General features: G+C 42.8%; 1 protein-coding gene across 1 annotated transcript in view; it reads left to right on the top strand.

Moving 5' to 3' along the window:
* RNF150 (ring finger protein 150) overlaps window positions 1–13,338 on the top strand; it is a 279,128-nt gene extending 265,790 nt beyond the window's left edge. Inside the window, exon 7 of the mRNA XM_027567406.1 lies at window positions 4,519–13,338. Coding sequence (XP_027423207.1) covers window positions 4,519–4,637 — 119 coding nt within the window. The 3' untranslated portion in view covers window positions 4,638–13,338. The remainder of the gene's footprint in view (window positions 1–4,518) is intronic.
* Window positions 13,339–15,496: the final 2,158 nt, after the last annotated feature.

Raw genomic sequence — 15,496 nt, 5'->3', positions numbered from 1 at the left:
ATAACACCCTCCCAGTCTATCTACGTTGCTGCATATGGCAATAGAGTGTTCTTTTTTATGACCGAGCAGTAGTCCATTGTATATGCATACCACATCTTCTTTATCCGTCCATCTATCTTGGACACTTACATTGCTTCCATATCCTTAGCCCTCATTTTTTATCTCCAGGAATAAGAATATTCCCATTTTCTTTGTACCTCAGAGTAGTGAATTCTCACATTTAGTGCATACTTGTACTAAATATACAATTGCAGGCTTTCTTCTTTGTTAAGAGAAAAGTTTTTAGTAGAAAACAACATGTTGAAGAGTTATGGCAAAAGAAAAACTTACAACTCTTTATCACTGGTAATTTTATTAAATAATTATGTATTGAGCACCCACCATGTCTGAGGCACTGTGCTAGACTTGCATCAACATATACACAAGTAAACTGTAACAACTGGAAAGACATCTAATATACCTAGTACAAACTCTCATTTTATACATTTTAAAGCTTTAGCCCCAGAGGAGAAAGTGACTTATACAGAGTAACATGTATAATTACTTACAGCTGAGACTACAGTCTCCTAAAGTAAGATAGGATCCCAGCTCTCATAACTGTAATTTTAAGTGTTACTTGTTCGGTCATGTCCAACTCTTTGTGACCCTTGGATTGTAACCCGCCAGGCTCCTCTGTCCATGGAATTCTCCAGGCAAGAATGCTGGAGTGGGTAACCATTCCCTTCTCCAGGGGATCTTCCTAACCCTAGGATTGATCGCAGGTCTCCCGCATTGCAGACAGATTCTTTACTGTATGAACCACTAGGGAAACCCATATAATTTTCTCATTGTAAAAGTGATGTTTGTGGAGAACACTGAGTAAAAAGTATGCATTGAACATGTGAAATTACTTCTAGGCACTCCTAAAACCCCACAAAAGCTGTAGCAAATGGACAGGGAAAATGTAAGAAGAAACCCTGGAAAAATTTGGGCAACTGGGAGGAAATGAATAAAGCATCAGTGACTTAGTGGACCTAAAAATCAGAGCAATCCTCTGTGTCTAGCTGTGCAGATTGTGTCTGCCCAAATCCATTGCCCGCTGCTCACTACAATTGCAGAGTGAAAGCTTCCACCAGGTGGTGCCGAGCGCATAACCATGCGGAGAAAACAAGTGCTAAGCAGACATGAGGAAGAGGAGGACCACCCCAGTTTGCATCAAAGAATTCCCCAAAGGTCAGGGATGCAAGGTACCAGATAGCTCTGGAGAAGAGGATAAATGAGAAGGAAGTAACACATGCGAAATAAAGATGGACCATAGGTACAGGTGTAGGCATAGATGGGCTTCCCTGGTAGGTCAGCTGGTAAAGAATCCACCTGCAATGCAGGAAACACAGGTTAGATCCCTCGGTTGGGAAAATCCCCTGGAGGAGGGCATGGCAATCCACTCCAGTATCCTTGCCTGGAGAATCCCATGGACAGAGGAACCTGGCGGGCTACAGTCCAGGGGGTCACAAAGAGTTGGACACAACAGAGCGACTAAGCACAGCACAGCATAGGTGTAGATATAGATGTAGATACAGATATATCAATGGATGTAGATATAGATATTTAGCCAGCCTAGAATGTATATGATGTGAGGCAAGAATCCAATTTCATCTTTTTTCTGCATGAATAATTTTATTGAATATTTGTGTGAGTGTGTTTTTTTTATGTTTACTTATTTATATGGCTGAGTCCCGTCTTAGTTGTGACACGTGGGATCTTTCGTTGCAGCTCACGGACTCTCTAGTTGCAGCGCTCAGGCTGAGTTGCTCCCTGGCATGTGGGATCCTAGTTCCACAACAAAGGATCAAGCCTGTGTCCCCTGCATTGCAAGGCAGATTGTTAACCAGTGGACCACCAGGGAAGTCCCCTGAAAATTTGTTAAATGCTACCATTGACAAAGCTAAATACTTCTACCCAAGATCTGTTTCCAAAGTTTTATTCTACCCATTGATCTGTCTATAGTTATGTGAACCTCAGGCTCTTTTGGGTCTAGGAAACATTATAGATCTCAGTCTTTAGGTTGGCTACACCCCTGTGAGACACTTTATTTCTCTAAAACTGATTCTTAAGACCATAACTCTGTGTCAGTTCTCTATTTGTCTCCTTGTAAACATTTGAAAATTCACTGCCCTTCATGAAACTCATATTTATTTTTTCTTAACTGTACCTCAACATGAAGAAATTATATCAGTGATTATGAGAGCAAAAGTATTATAACCATCTGCATTCTTTAGTACTTAGATATTTTGTTGGTCTTTTAATTGCATGTTTCTTCTGTAGGGTAATGGAACATACAAGATCTTCTGGTTTTAAAGCTGCCTTATAGGCTGCGACTCATGGGGTCGCAAAGAGTCGGACACGACTGAGCGACTGAACTGAATTGATAGGCTTCCCTGGTGGTTCAGATGGTGAAGAATCTGCCTGCAATGCAGGAGACCTGGGTTCAATCCCTGGATCAGGAAGATCCCCTGGAGAGGGAATGGCAACCCACTCCAGTATTCTTGCCTGGGAGAATCCCATGGACAGAGGAGCCTGGTGGGCTATAGTCTATTGGGTCACAAAGAGTCAGACACAAGTGAGCAACTAACACTTTCAATTATAGGCAGCTGAGCTCTCCAGCCTCCCCTGTTCATACTCCCTAGCTTACCTTTGCATCCCAGTCATATTTAAATACAGTCTGATGTCTGCACAAAACTGTCTATCAACTCCAACCGTCTGTACATGCTATTGCTATTGCTTAAAAAAGATTCATCCTTCTCATTCATCTGGCTGAAATACAAGTTATCCTATAGGACTCAGTTTAGACATGGTAGCCAGTGGAAAGCTTTCTTAGACTCAGCAAATGGTTACGTAGCACCCTTACTTCCTATAACACCAGGTACATCTTACAACAAAGAGCTTATCATGTTGGGGTAATTGACAAGTCAATGGTCTGCCTGCCTACTGGACAGTAAGCTCCTTGAGGACTGAAATTGCCTCATTTTCACCCCTATATCCCTACAGCTAGCACAATTCTTAGCATATAGTAGGGACTCAATTACATGTTGAGTGAATGAATGATATATGTTCACTGAAGCATGTTTAGGAGTAAAGCTAAATTTTTTAAAGAAAAGAAAATAATTATAAATCCCCAAATTTGAGACAACTCTTATTAATATTGTCGGCTTTCTTACTTCCAGTTAACTTTCTCTGTTGACTTCACTGCACATAAAGCTTTGAATATTTCTGTTTTCATTTACTGGGAGCATTTTCTTCTGTAAATACAGACTCTTTGGAAATATCACTTTAATAATTATAACAAGAAGATTGTCTTTTAGAAGTAACATAGTTTACTGAGAAATTTTTTATTGTTAGGCTTTGTTACTTGCAATGTTTTGCTGCTATAAATAATGCTTAAATGGATATTTTTGCATCTCTGATTATTTCTCTGTAATATACTGTGAAAATGAAATTACAGGGTGAAAATTTCACAGTTCTGAATGCAGTTGATCAAAATATCTACCGAAATGTGTGTAATACAGTCTTTTTTAAAGAGTGAAGATTTCAAAACAAAAAGGAGTAGCTCCTTTTTCCCTGATATTTATTGGTCAATTGTATTGCATTCTTTTGTGAATTGTATAACAGTAACCTTTACCCATTTTTTCTGTTGGACTCTTAGTTTTTCTTATTTATTTAAAAGTTCTCTGTACATTAAGAATACAACCCTCAGTGAATTTTTTACAAATTTTCCCAGCATGACATAATACTTTTTTTTCTGGCCACCATGCAGCATGCAGGATCTTAGTTCCCTGACTAGGAATCAAACCAGTGCCTCCTGTAATGGAAGTGCAAAGTCTTAACCACTAGACCACCAGGGAAGTTCCGCAGGGTGACATATACCTTTGATCTTATTGTTCATGTTTTTAGTATTCTGAAAAATTTTATACACATTTTTCAGTCGTTTCATCTGTGAATTGTTCAACTGTTTTTCCATATAGAATTTGTTTCCCTACTTAGAGATATTCAGTGTATTTTTTCCTCCTTAGATATATACTTATACATCTTTTCATAGTATGAGAAGGGCTTCCCAGTTGGCACTGGCAGTAAAGAACCCACCTGCCCCTGCAGGAGACATAAGAGATGCGGGTTTGATCCCTGGGTCAGGAAGATTCCCTGGAGGAGTGCATGGCAACCCACACCAGTATTCTTGCCTGGAGAATCCCATGGACAGAGGAGCCTCGTGGGCTACAGTCTGTGGGATCACAAATTGATGTGACTTACCACACATGCCCTTAGCATAAGATAACTAGACTTTTTTCTTATGTATTTATTTTTTACAAACTAGGCAATTTTCCTGATACCTTCTCTTGAGCTTCAGTGAAAGGGAAGGCAGCTATGCTAGCCACTGTACCACCAAGACTTTGGCACCAATGAAATGTTACTTATTAAAGGCAACCGTATTAAGCCTCTGAAGACGTAGCTCAGTGTTCACCATGAACTTTGTTTCCCCCTCAGGTGAGCAGGAGCCAGCTATAAGCAGTGATTCTGATATCTCACTGATCATGGCGATGGAGGTTGGACTGTCTGATGTAGAACTCTCCACCGACCAAGACTGCGAAGAGGTGAAATCTTGAAACGGCAAATAGAGAAAAAAGGGATGGTAGGATGCAAGGGGAAGGAAGGGAGGAGTGCCCCAAGATTGGACCCGGCACTCACATCTCCAGAACACCTTGGCAACTCCAGGGCGCTCCACTCAAGAATGGTACCGCAAAGCAATATCCAAAGTCACGTTCATCAGGATGCAGTTTCTCCGTCTCTGCAGCAGGCCCTGGCCTTGGCACCTGGGAAGCTGAAAGCTGATTTTCTCTCCCATGTCCTTGTAAACACACACTTCAGAAGTTCCCAAAACAGACTGAAAGGACACTCTTAGGGCTTCTTGGTTTCATTTCAGTTTTTCCCGGGGTCTTGTTTTCCTGTTTGGGGAATGTGGTTGATTTCTTCTGCAGTTTCTTTTTAAGGACTATGTGTAGTGTATGTTATGTTTACTCCTTTGTGTTTCCTTTGATTCACTCCAGCTTTCGTACTGAGTTCTGTTTAGAAGCATCAGTTCCTGCTCTGACCAGTTTGTATTCCATCTCTGAGATTAATGGCCTTGACCTCTCAGCATGAAGTGTGCATGGCTTTGGGAAGTGCCTCGGCACCTTGAAACAGTCTAAGGCCAGCTTTCGTTTAGAATCTAAGTTCTTTAAGTGGGTCTTAAAACTCCCAGCTGCCAGAGAGCCCAGCACCGAGCTCTGAATCTGCGGAGGCCACTGCTCATGTTTTTCAGCTACACACCCTGGCTTCCACTTGCCCAGCTCTGTTAAGGACCCACGTGACTTGAGGAGGAAGCTCTAGGGAGGCACGTCAATCCTTCTGGGTCTTAGCAGTCTTTGACTGAAATGCTGAAATCACAATTTCCCTCTCGGGGCATTAGTGCCATTCCAAGTGGCTGTAGGGCTTGTCCGTCGCTAGGACAACAAGCCTAATTTTCAAACCAGATACCACATACCCTTCCTGAAAGTGAACCATCTGTTGCATTGGTTTCCCCAAGGCTGGGACAATCTCCTGTTACCTCCACAAGTGGGTCCTGCAGGAGATGGAAGCTTTAGAAAAGATCCAAGCATCTTTGGATCCAACACAGAGCATCCAGGTCTTACTTTAATTCCAGTACACTTCTGTTCAATCTCACCAGACCTCGAGGAAGGATTTAGGTGAATCCTTAGGAAACTGCTTCCCAGGGCTCCCCCGAGTGCGTCTAGATACCAAGTGGGAGGTGGGAGGTGGAGTGTAATAGAACACTCGATCTAAAAAGTACAGAGTGGGAATTGTTAAAATCAAGTTTCTCCTGACTGAGAGACAAAGTCAGAGGGAGAGGAAACGAGGTATCAAAATGAATTCTGAAAATCCACCTGATGTTTTTAAATTCTTTATGTTTTTATTCTTTTTTTGTAACTATGACAGAGATGTGCTATTTTTTCAGTGGGCAATTTTGTAATACATTCAAGACTCTCCAGATGCATGGATGACTAAGGCAGTGTACACTGTTTCTCTGGACTATTAGATGGATCACCTCGACATCTGTGAAAGGCCAGGCTGCTGGGCATGGGTTACCTGGGAAAGAACGTTTCTCTCATCGAGTTATTTACGTATGTGATGAGGCCCTTCTGCCTTGCCACACTCATCCTCGTGCAAAAACAGAGTTTGGTTCTGCTGTAAAACTGGGCTGCCTGCTGGAACACGGTGTAGATGTCAAGGGAGACCCTTGAAGGCTCTTTTTTCTCTACCTTTAACGATTTCCTATTTGATACTTTCTAAGTAGGCAGCAAAGGCAGAGAAAATGGTCACCACCTTCAGAAATGTCACATCTCTGTAGGAGTCCTGTCTTGAAATTCAGGGTGTCCAAGGCAGGGAAGAATAAAGGCAGTGCTGAATCCGGAGTCAGGAGGCGGAGATGAGCCGCGTGCTTGCTGGGCCTCGGCTTCAGCATCTGTAAAGAGAAGGTGTTTAACAAGATGATGCCCAAGGCTCCTGCCGGTCTTAGGACCACTAATGAGCATTTTGCCAGGGGGACCCATTTTTAGCGGTGAGTGATGACACGCAGCAGACTTTCTACCTTGGGCAGGCAGAGTTACTTGACATGTAACATATAACAACAGCTTTTTGAGACTCAGCACGCCTGTGTGGCTGAGACTGACTGTCTAAATAATGGAAGTTCTAAGGCCAAGGAGGAGTTGCTTTATTTTGCCTTGCTTTAAAAAGCCACACTTAGTCACAGAGTCTGCAGTCTCTGGATACCTTCAAATCCTCGTTCTCAGTGTGGAATTCTTCATCTCAAGATATTTCTTTTTCTAGGTCAGCAAAGGCCTGTACCATCTACCCCTCCTTCAGTCCACTTTGTCCAAAACAAAGTTTGGTATTAAGTCAAAGGGAATGAAGAGGATAATTACATAAATTGGATCCCATGCCCAGAGAGAAAATGCCTTTAGGATTGGTGGGTGTTCTCTCTTCCTGCCAGTGACCAGGTAGATCAGGAATTGGTTGCTTATGTGTGCCGTAGCCCAGCAGCCCCTAAAAGATGCTGCCTAGGTGATGACAAGCCCAGGTGGCAGAGCTGAGTCTGTGGACCTGACCCTAGGAAAGTTCTGCTGCAAGCTCTGTGAGTCTAGAAGGTTCTCCTTTACCAAAGACGTGTTTCTGAAGAATTTTCCCATGACTTTGTTAATTTTAAGAAAAAAAAAAAAAAACTGGCATGGAAGGGTTAAAAAAAAATGGAAAGAACCATTCCCACACAGATCGTCCCCCCAAAGAATAAACCCTGACCTGGGCCCCCCGTGGCTCGTAGAAAGTATCAAAGGACATGGGAACCCTCTTGAAGCATCTGCAGACTTGATGTGCATTTTTCCATAGGGTCTAGATGAGTACTCTCCAATAGAAATATAGTAGAAGTCCCACATGTAATTGCAAATTTCCTACCGGCCACATTTTTTAAAAGCGAAAGAAAACAGGTAAGAGTAATTTCCATAATATACTTCTTTGTTCCAACGTTACTGTTTCCACAGGTAATTAGTATAAAAAGTATTCATGAAATACTTGACATTCTTTTTCATACTAGGTCTACTAAAGGCAGCGTGTGTTTGACAGTCACTCAGCTGTCCATTTGGACTGGCTGATGCTCCAGTCCTCAGCAGCCACACGTGGTTCATCGTCACCTTGGAGAACACAGGACTAGAGCTTCTCCAATGTTCTCCCAAGATTCCCTGACCCTTACAAATAAAAGGGGGTAAAACCTAATTACCACTAGAGAGAACTGGATCCCACCCAGGTCACCTAATGAGAGGCCCAGAGACCCACTTGTCTTATAATGGATAAATATTCAGAACATCCTTCCTGAAATTTTTGCTGGGCCTGTTTAACCTTACCACAATTGTCCATGACCATTTGCCATTACTTCCTTGACCAGTTTTTTTTTTTTTTGTTTGTTTGTTTTTTAAAGAAATCACACAAAGCATGTTGGTTTGGTGCTGAGACAAAATTATATCCTTCCCGTCCACCCTTGGACGGATGTGTGGCATTCAGGAGCCAAACAGAATTCCATATTCTAGTAATGCAGATTTACTTCCACCCCTGGTCCCCCTGCAGATGGTCTTTTCCTAGTCCCAGTGGCCCCTAGCCCCATCACTTTGGCTAAAATGCATGGATTTGGGAGGAAAAAGTGGCAAGGTACATACAGGCTCCAAACACGAGACTCTGTGTGGCCTTCTCAATACAGGAGAAGTCTTAGGAGCTTGTGACTTTCCAGCCTCAAGTTGGTGAATTATGGTGCCCTGAAACTCAGAAACCAGCTCTCAACTCAGAAGTAAGCATCCCCCTTCGGCCCCAAGGAGGTGGGCAAGAAAACGGGCATCCCCATTCCCTCAGTGTAATTTAGAGTCCCCTCTAGGAATTGCTGTATCCTGTGTGGCTGGTCCCTTTGGGCAGAACTGAACTTCGATCATGAATAGAGCATCGATATTTTGATTTCATCTCTAGGTTTGGATCACCCCTAAAGTGTCAACTCTGTCATCCTGGCAGGGAGTGATGGAGAGCTTGGAGAAGGTAGAAAGTTAAAAGTAGCAAAGGCATCTACCTTTTCTGACGTCACTGAGTAATGATCATGACCATGGAGGCAAAGAGGGTGTTTTTTTGTTTTGCTTTTAATTGGGGGATAATTGCTTTACAATATTGTGTTAGCCTCTGCCATACAGCAACATGAATCAGTCACAGGTCAAAGAGGTTTCTCTGTTTTGTTTTCCCTCATTCTGCTGGAAACATCCTGCATGCTCCTGGGTCTGGATTCGGTCATCCCAACCAATGGTACCCAGGCTAGTTCTGCTAGTGCTCTGACATTCCTGAAGCTGACATCCTTTCAGAACCAAAAACGATGACAGACAGCCTGTCTTGGACTCTTACTACCATCACGTTCATCTAGTCGAGATGAAAATTCTTGCAGAGCATTTAGTTGTCTGTTGAAGGCATCACCTGGACTGAAAACAAAGAAACCTCATCAAAGCAAAACCCTTTCAGAAAACCACAGAGAGAGTCACACCCTCTGTGGAGGGAGGCTCCAACCCTCTGTGGTAATAGAGCCTCTGAGGCCATTTCTGGTAGCATTTTTTAATAATACTTTCATTTAGATTTCTTTCCTTTTTTGTCTGGGTGTGTCTCTCTCTGGCTCTCTGACTGCCTATCTCTTTCTTTGTCTGCACACCCCCACATGAATCCTTTTCCCATCTTTTAGGACAGAAAAACCTTAGTGGATCTGAAGAGGTGTTATTATTGTGATTACCGTCCTTCCTGTTGTTGATGTTTTTCTTCTTTTTATTGTGTGGCAGAATCTATCTCTGCACTTCTGATGAGGAAAACCAGTTGACTATAAAAGCAAATTAACTTCCTCTGTAGTGGAGTTTGCCTCATTTTCACTTCTCATGTCACTAATTTTATCACAGACCACCTCTAGCTATTGCCTTAAAAAAAAAAAAAAAAAAAAGACTTCCTTTCCAGCAAAGTCTCCGAGGCAAATAATGGCAAGGTAACAATTCCAGAAGGCTGTCTAATCTGTTATCTTCTACCCCCAGCATCTGTGACCTTCTCAGTTCACCACAGGCCCCCAGGGTTAGGATTTCTTGGAAAAACACATGGGCTGTACCGTATCCGATGTCCACTCCTGCTTCTTAACATCTTGGCACAAGAACTTGCTCTTTGTAAGTGATCTGAGAGGCCACTTCTTCCTTGAAACTGAAAAAGAAGCAAAAAGAAACCATTCGCCCAAAGTTAGGGATGCATAGTTCCTTGTGAGGTGCCCTGCATCACAGAACTCCCTCTGTGTTATTTGCATGGCCAGAACTGAACAGTACTTTTGATAAGGGCAATTAAAAGGTGGTGAGGATACAGCTTCCTGATGACTCAGCGGGTAAGGAATCCTCCTGCAATGCAGGAAACGTGGGAGATGCCAGTTCAATTCCTGGGTCGGGAAGATTCCCTGGAAGAGGAAATGGCAACCCACTCCAGCATTCTTGCCTGAAAAATCCCATGGACAGAGGAGCCTGCTGGGCTATAGTTCAGAGGGTCGCAAAGAGTTGGGCACGACTGAGTAACTAAGCACTCATGCACAGAGATGCTTTTACCCACAGGGAGTTAGGAAAGAAGATGGCAGGGAAAGTGCATGGATGCTCTTCCTGAATCAGTTTTAAATCAGAGGATTTAAAACTAAAATCCTCCACAAGACCTCTATGAGGCCTTGTGTTCATCTTAAGGAGTTTAACGCTTGTGAGTTAAACACTCCTGATTGCAAAGAAGGTTGGGATTATCTGAAAAATAAATTAATTCTGAGAAGCAGGTGTGCATTTCTCATCACTTACCTCTTACCTTCCTGCCCTCCCCTCCCCATCTCATGACTCCAGGCCCCTTGTAATTTATAAAGACCCACAGATGAGTAGCCACACTGTGCTCTTTGACCTTTGGGTGTCACTAAATTAATCATCCCAAAACTCAAGCAATGCATCCAGATCCTGGATGTAGACTCTTCATTATCAAGTCCTTTAATTGCAAACCCCTCTCATTCTGCAAAGGAGCTGCTGAGGTTATTTACATCTCTCTATACTGTCCTCTAAATGATGCATGCCTTGAGTGCTTCATGATCAAGTGGCTTCTCCAGAAATCTCCGTGATTAAAGACCTTCTTTTCCTTGTGCTACTGTTAACATTTGCATTTACCACCAAGCCATTCTGTCTCTAGCCACTGGACAAATATTTGTTGAGGATAATAAGTCAAAAACATGCATCTCTCCAGAGGCTCTGTGGGTCTGAAGAGAGGGAGGGAGAAAACCCATGGAGAAGGTAGCTCATTCTGAGTCACCGAAAGTCGTTGCTTGGCAGGACATCAGTGGTCTTGTCCTCCTTACTGAAGTGAAAGACTTGGAGAAGCAGAGAACATCAGGTGGGGACCATGTGTACTGTATAAACCAAAGACCATCCAAACACGTGTCCACCCTCCCAATGGACACATGTTTCTTCCAGTGGCTAGTGTAACTTTTTCCCAATGTGCTCATAAATAAAAGTGAAGTTGGTTCACTTGGTTGAATGAAACTGTGAATGAAATCTTAGGGGGGTTTCTCTTGCAGGCTGGATTTCTCTTATGATATCCAGAAATCTAAAAAAAAAAAAAGCATCATGGCCTTAGTACTGCACCATCCTGACAGTCGAGTGCTTAGTCTCCTTTTCCCTCAGAAGTTTCAGACAAATCGAGCGCTTTGTTGAACTCAGAATATTGTTCTCTTTGAGAATGTGAAGACTTTAAATAGCCAAAGAATTTTCGTGTATAAGAGCTAGTTAATTATAGCATATCCTGCTCTTTTGAAGAAAATACCAAACTTTGCCTGTAGTGATAGATCGTGAATCAGTGGCAGGACTATTAACTTAAGGACTCTTCAGTCTGTGTTTGCGTTGGCGTCTACGGTACTTAGTGTTAAACGGGATGTTATTGCAAGGGAGCAGGGCGCCCTCTGCTGGAATCCTCGCCATTATCCTTTCGGCCAGCTCATCTGACGAGAGTCACCATTTCCTCAACAACTGGTAGTGATTTGCCTTTTCTTGTAGTTTCCTCGGTAGTTGAGAATTTGATCCACTTTTGTCAGAATAGGGAGGAATGTCACAAACTCTGAAAACTGGAGGAGGGCCCCGTGGAACATCTCTCTGTCAGCAGCCCCCTTCTTCCAGAAAACGTTGAAAGAATATTGTTTGCTCTGTTTGCAAAGGAGATGCCTCTGGCTGGAATGTTTGTACAGAGTTCTAAGACAAGGGCCTGATTGTTTTGTAACGTTATCTCAACTTTTTTTCTTGTCAAATTGCAAAGGAAGATCAATAAACAAATTTCTTTCATATGAATGTAAATGGTGTGAGATACTGACGTGTTTTGTACATGTACATAATATATTTACTTCCTGCTTTCACATTAGTAATCTGAAATGGTTGTACCATTTTATAATTAGAAAGAGATGTCGAGGTGGGGGAGGGGAGGGAGGGGTTGTTATTTTTATAGTGAGAAGTCCCTTATATTTAGAAAACTTGAAGTAATTTTGTACTTGTGAAAAGTTACATTCCATTCATTTCTTGAAAAAATAATGGGTGTTATTCTTTTAAATGTTCACAAGCTGGAAGGATGATTATTCTAGTTTCTGGGAAGAGCCTCCCAAGCAGTATATACAAGACACTGATTCTGTGGACTGCAGATCAAGACCAGCAACTGACAGCTCAGCAATGTGAAAAGGAAAGAAAAACCAACTTATTTTAACCTCTTTAGGTAGGATATTATTATTTCCATTGGGGGGAAAAAATCTCCTACAAAGAATGAATTTACCATTCAGAAATAGTTCAGACATGACATTTTAAGTTAATGTCTAGTCCCTTCCTACTAACAAGAAAAAAATTCAGTGGATTTATTACCCACCCCCCACCCCCTGCCAACACAGATTAAGTGCTTTCGTTGTAAAACGAATGACGTCACTGTTAGAATTTTACTCAGCGGCCCCTTGAGGTCTGAAGATCCACGTGTAATGGTCCCTAACTCATTCTCACGATACTCAGATTATGAGACTGTTCCTTGTTTTATTTGCCACATGACTCAAAATCACCAAAGTTACTCCCCACGGCATTTTCACCAGTAACTTCTTATTTGGACTTTGGTTTGTTCTTAATTGTTAAAAAAAAAAAAAATTTTAGTAGTGAATTATGTAGCTGTTCTACCCAAACATTATCTTCTATACAAGTCACAGGCATATTTAAATGATTAGTTCAGATGGTGTAGTTATTGAGTTTCATTTTGTTTTTTTCTGTATAAATCTCTTTTTCTTCTTCCCCACCTCAGGCACCTACCTTACTCCTTCTAAAGCACTTTATATCCCTCTTGAAATACACAGAAGTTTAAAAGAAACCATCTTTAACAGGAATTGTCTTCTATTAGAAGACACAACTTTTATTTTGATTTATTCTATTCTCTATGTGCTTGGAGAGCAGAAGCTGTTGTCTCATACGGGCTAATGATAAGATATTAAGGATAATAATTGGAATTATTCAATCATACAACACGGCTCTTTTTATTATATAGAAGACTATCATGTAAATAAGTGCAATTGTGTTCTTCTGTAAAGTTCAAAAAACATGCAGTTATGAAAATTTGAAAAGGATTGTGAATTCCAGGAAATTCCATTGCAAAATTTTGTTTGGTTTTGTTTTTTAATAAAATGGAACCTGAGGCGTATGTTTGTGTCATCCTTTCCCTAACTGTAACCTCATCTGGGATTCCATGGTGGCACTGTGGGTGAGAAAACATCCATATTTATCGCTGTCGTGATTGTGTTCAAAGAACTAGAGATTTTAATAACTTCTTTATCTCTCTCGGGTAAGTCAAATGCCAGGTAGACCTCCTCTTAGCTCTGTGGCTCTAAGTGAAGTAATTAAAAAGATTTTGAGGGAGTTCCCTGGAGGTCCAATGGTTAAGACTCTGTGCTTCCAATGCAGAGGGTGCGGGTTCAATCCCTGGTTGGAGAACTAAGGTCCCACATGCCGAAAATTAAAAATTGAAAGCTATATTTCGAGCAGCTCAGGAGAAGAATGGCTGCTGAAGTCTCTTGAACTGTTGTTGGGTAGGAACAGAACACTTGATCTGAGCTACCAGTGGGCAGATAGGTAGTGAGTAAAGAAGGTTACACTGCGGAGCCCACCAGATGGGCCGGGGCAGCAAGTCCTCATTTATACTTACTTGTACACGTCTAACAGGTTTTAAACAGCAATTTGTTCACATTAGCAAGGTGGGAATGCCAGCCTAAGGAAGTAGGAAAGGAAGATGAAAAAGGGGAGCGGTACCCTATTTGTTATCACCCACCAGGCAGGCCCTGGTGTGGCTCAGAGCCTCTGGGTCCGGCCCATCCAAGATGCCAGTGTGTCACCTCGAGGCAGGCAAGTCGTACGTGCCTGGCGTGGTTCAGCTTGTGACGGAGGCCTTCCACCTGGCCTGGCCCACCTCCAGGGGCTGTGAACACTACACTGTTTGCTGGCAAAAGCCAAGCAAGCCATGTTGGATGCCCTGGCCTCCCAGAGCTGCTTCCTGCCCAAGTGACCACTGCTCTGTGAATGGCTGGAAAGCATCAGAGGCCAATCCATGCTTCATTCCTAGGTCAGAGGACATTTGAAGGAGATTATTGGTAACTGTGCCTGTGCCACATTGGGAGGCACTCTCCATTTTGCTCATGCCTCCACGATCACAAGGTTGATCTCCCCAAGCACCTGTGATCACCAACAAAGCTGCCATCTGGGGTGGAAGCTATTACCCAAGATCTGGAAGCCATCCCTCCTGACTCCGTCGTCCATGGTCCTTCCAAATGTGTTCAGTGGGACCCATTCTCACTATGCTAGGAACTTCAGCAGCCAAGTCCCAAGGGCAACTCCACTGGAACAAGGCTTCGTACAAAACACATTAACAACTTCCAAGCAGGTCTTCACTAAGTCATCACTGTTCCTCTCTGTCAAGGATCGTAGTTTTCAACACTGTGCTAGATGAGACCACTTGCAGAGAATGTGTAGGTTTTTGAGGTAGAATAAAGCTGCTGGACCTTGTTTCCCACTTCAGAGCGCTGTCCCTGCTCCAGCTATAACAGGAAAAGGGCCGCGTGCACAGCCTGCACCGCCAGCCTGGTGCCCACTTCCCTGGAGCAGAGATGTCCTGGGACACAGGTCACCGGGGTCCCTCAGAGTCACCTGTGTGTCAGGGAGCAGGCAGGGGTGACCACATGGCTTATTTACCATTCCCCATTCAGGAAGTAGAGGCGCTGCCCTTTTAGACACTCCACTTCGTGGGCTTTTAAGAAGCCATGCAGTATACTCATCGTTTCAAGAATGGAGAATGCAAAACTCCACAGTGCTTTGTAATAAGCCAGCTGAGCCAACTTGACCACCCAGTTTCCTAGACTGTTAATGCCCTTATTTGGAGTACTAGATGCTAAACCGCTATTCAAAACATAGGAAAATGTGTTTAGGGACTTCCCTCGTGGTCCAGTAGGTCCCAATACAGGGGGCTAGGGTTCGATCCCTGGTCAGGGAACTAGATCCCACATGCTGCAACTGAGTTTGCATGCCACAGCTAAATATCCTGCATGCCACACAAGACCCGGTGCAGCCAAACAAATAAGAAAGAATATGTGTTGAGTTCTTTTCTAAGTCTCACAATCCTTTCTATGCCAATGTCAGCATTCCCACTCATCTCCTCGCCTTGGTTGAATGATTCATTCCACCAGATTGGGGAAACAGGCCTGATAGGGGAAGAAGTAGGTTATTTTTGCTCTGTGATAATTACTATACATAAAGTGAGGGTACCAACTGACAAGAAATTCAGTACCTAGACAGGTTTCATTATTTCTGAG

Source organism: Bos indicus x Bos taurus, chromosome 17, assembly GCF_003369695.1.
Source record: "Bos indicus x Bos taurus breed Angus x Brahman F1 hybrid chromosome 17, Bos_hybrid_MaternalHap_v2.0, whole genome shotgun sequence".
Classification (NCBI taxonomy): domain Eukaryota; kingdom Metazoa; phylum Chordata; class Mammalia; order Artiodactyla; family Bovidae; genus Bos; species Bos indicus x Bos taurus.
The sequence above is the reverse complement of the archived record's forward strand: the minus strand, read 5'-3'. Positions and strand labels throughout refer to the sequence as shown.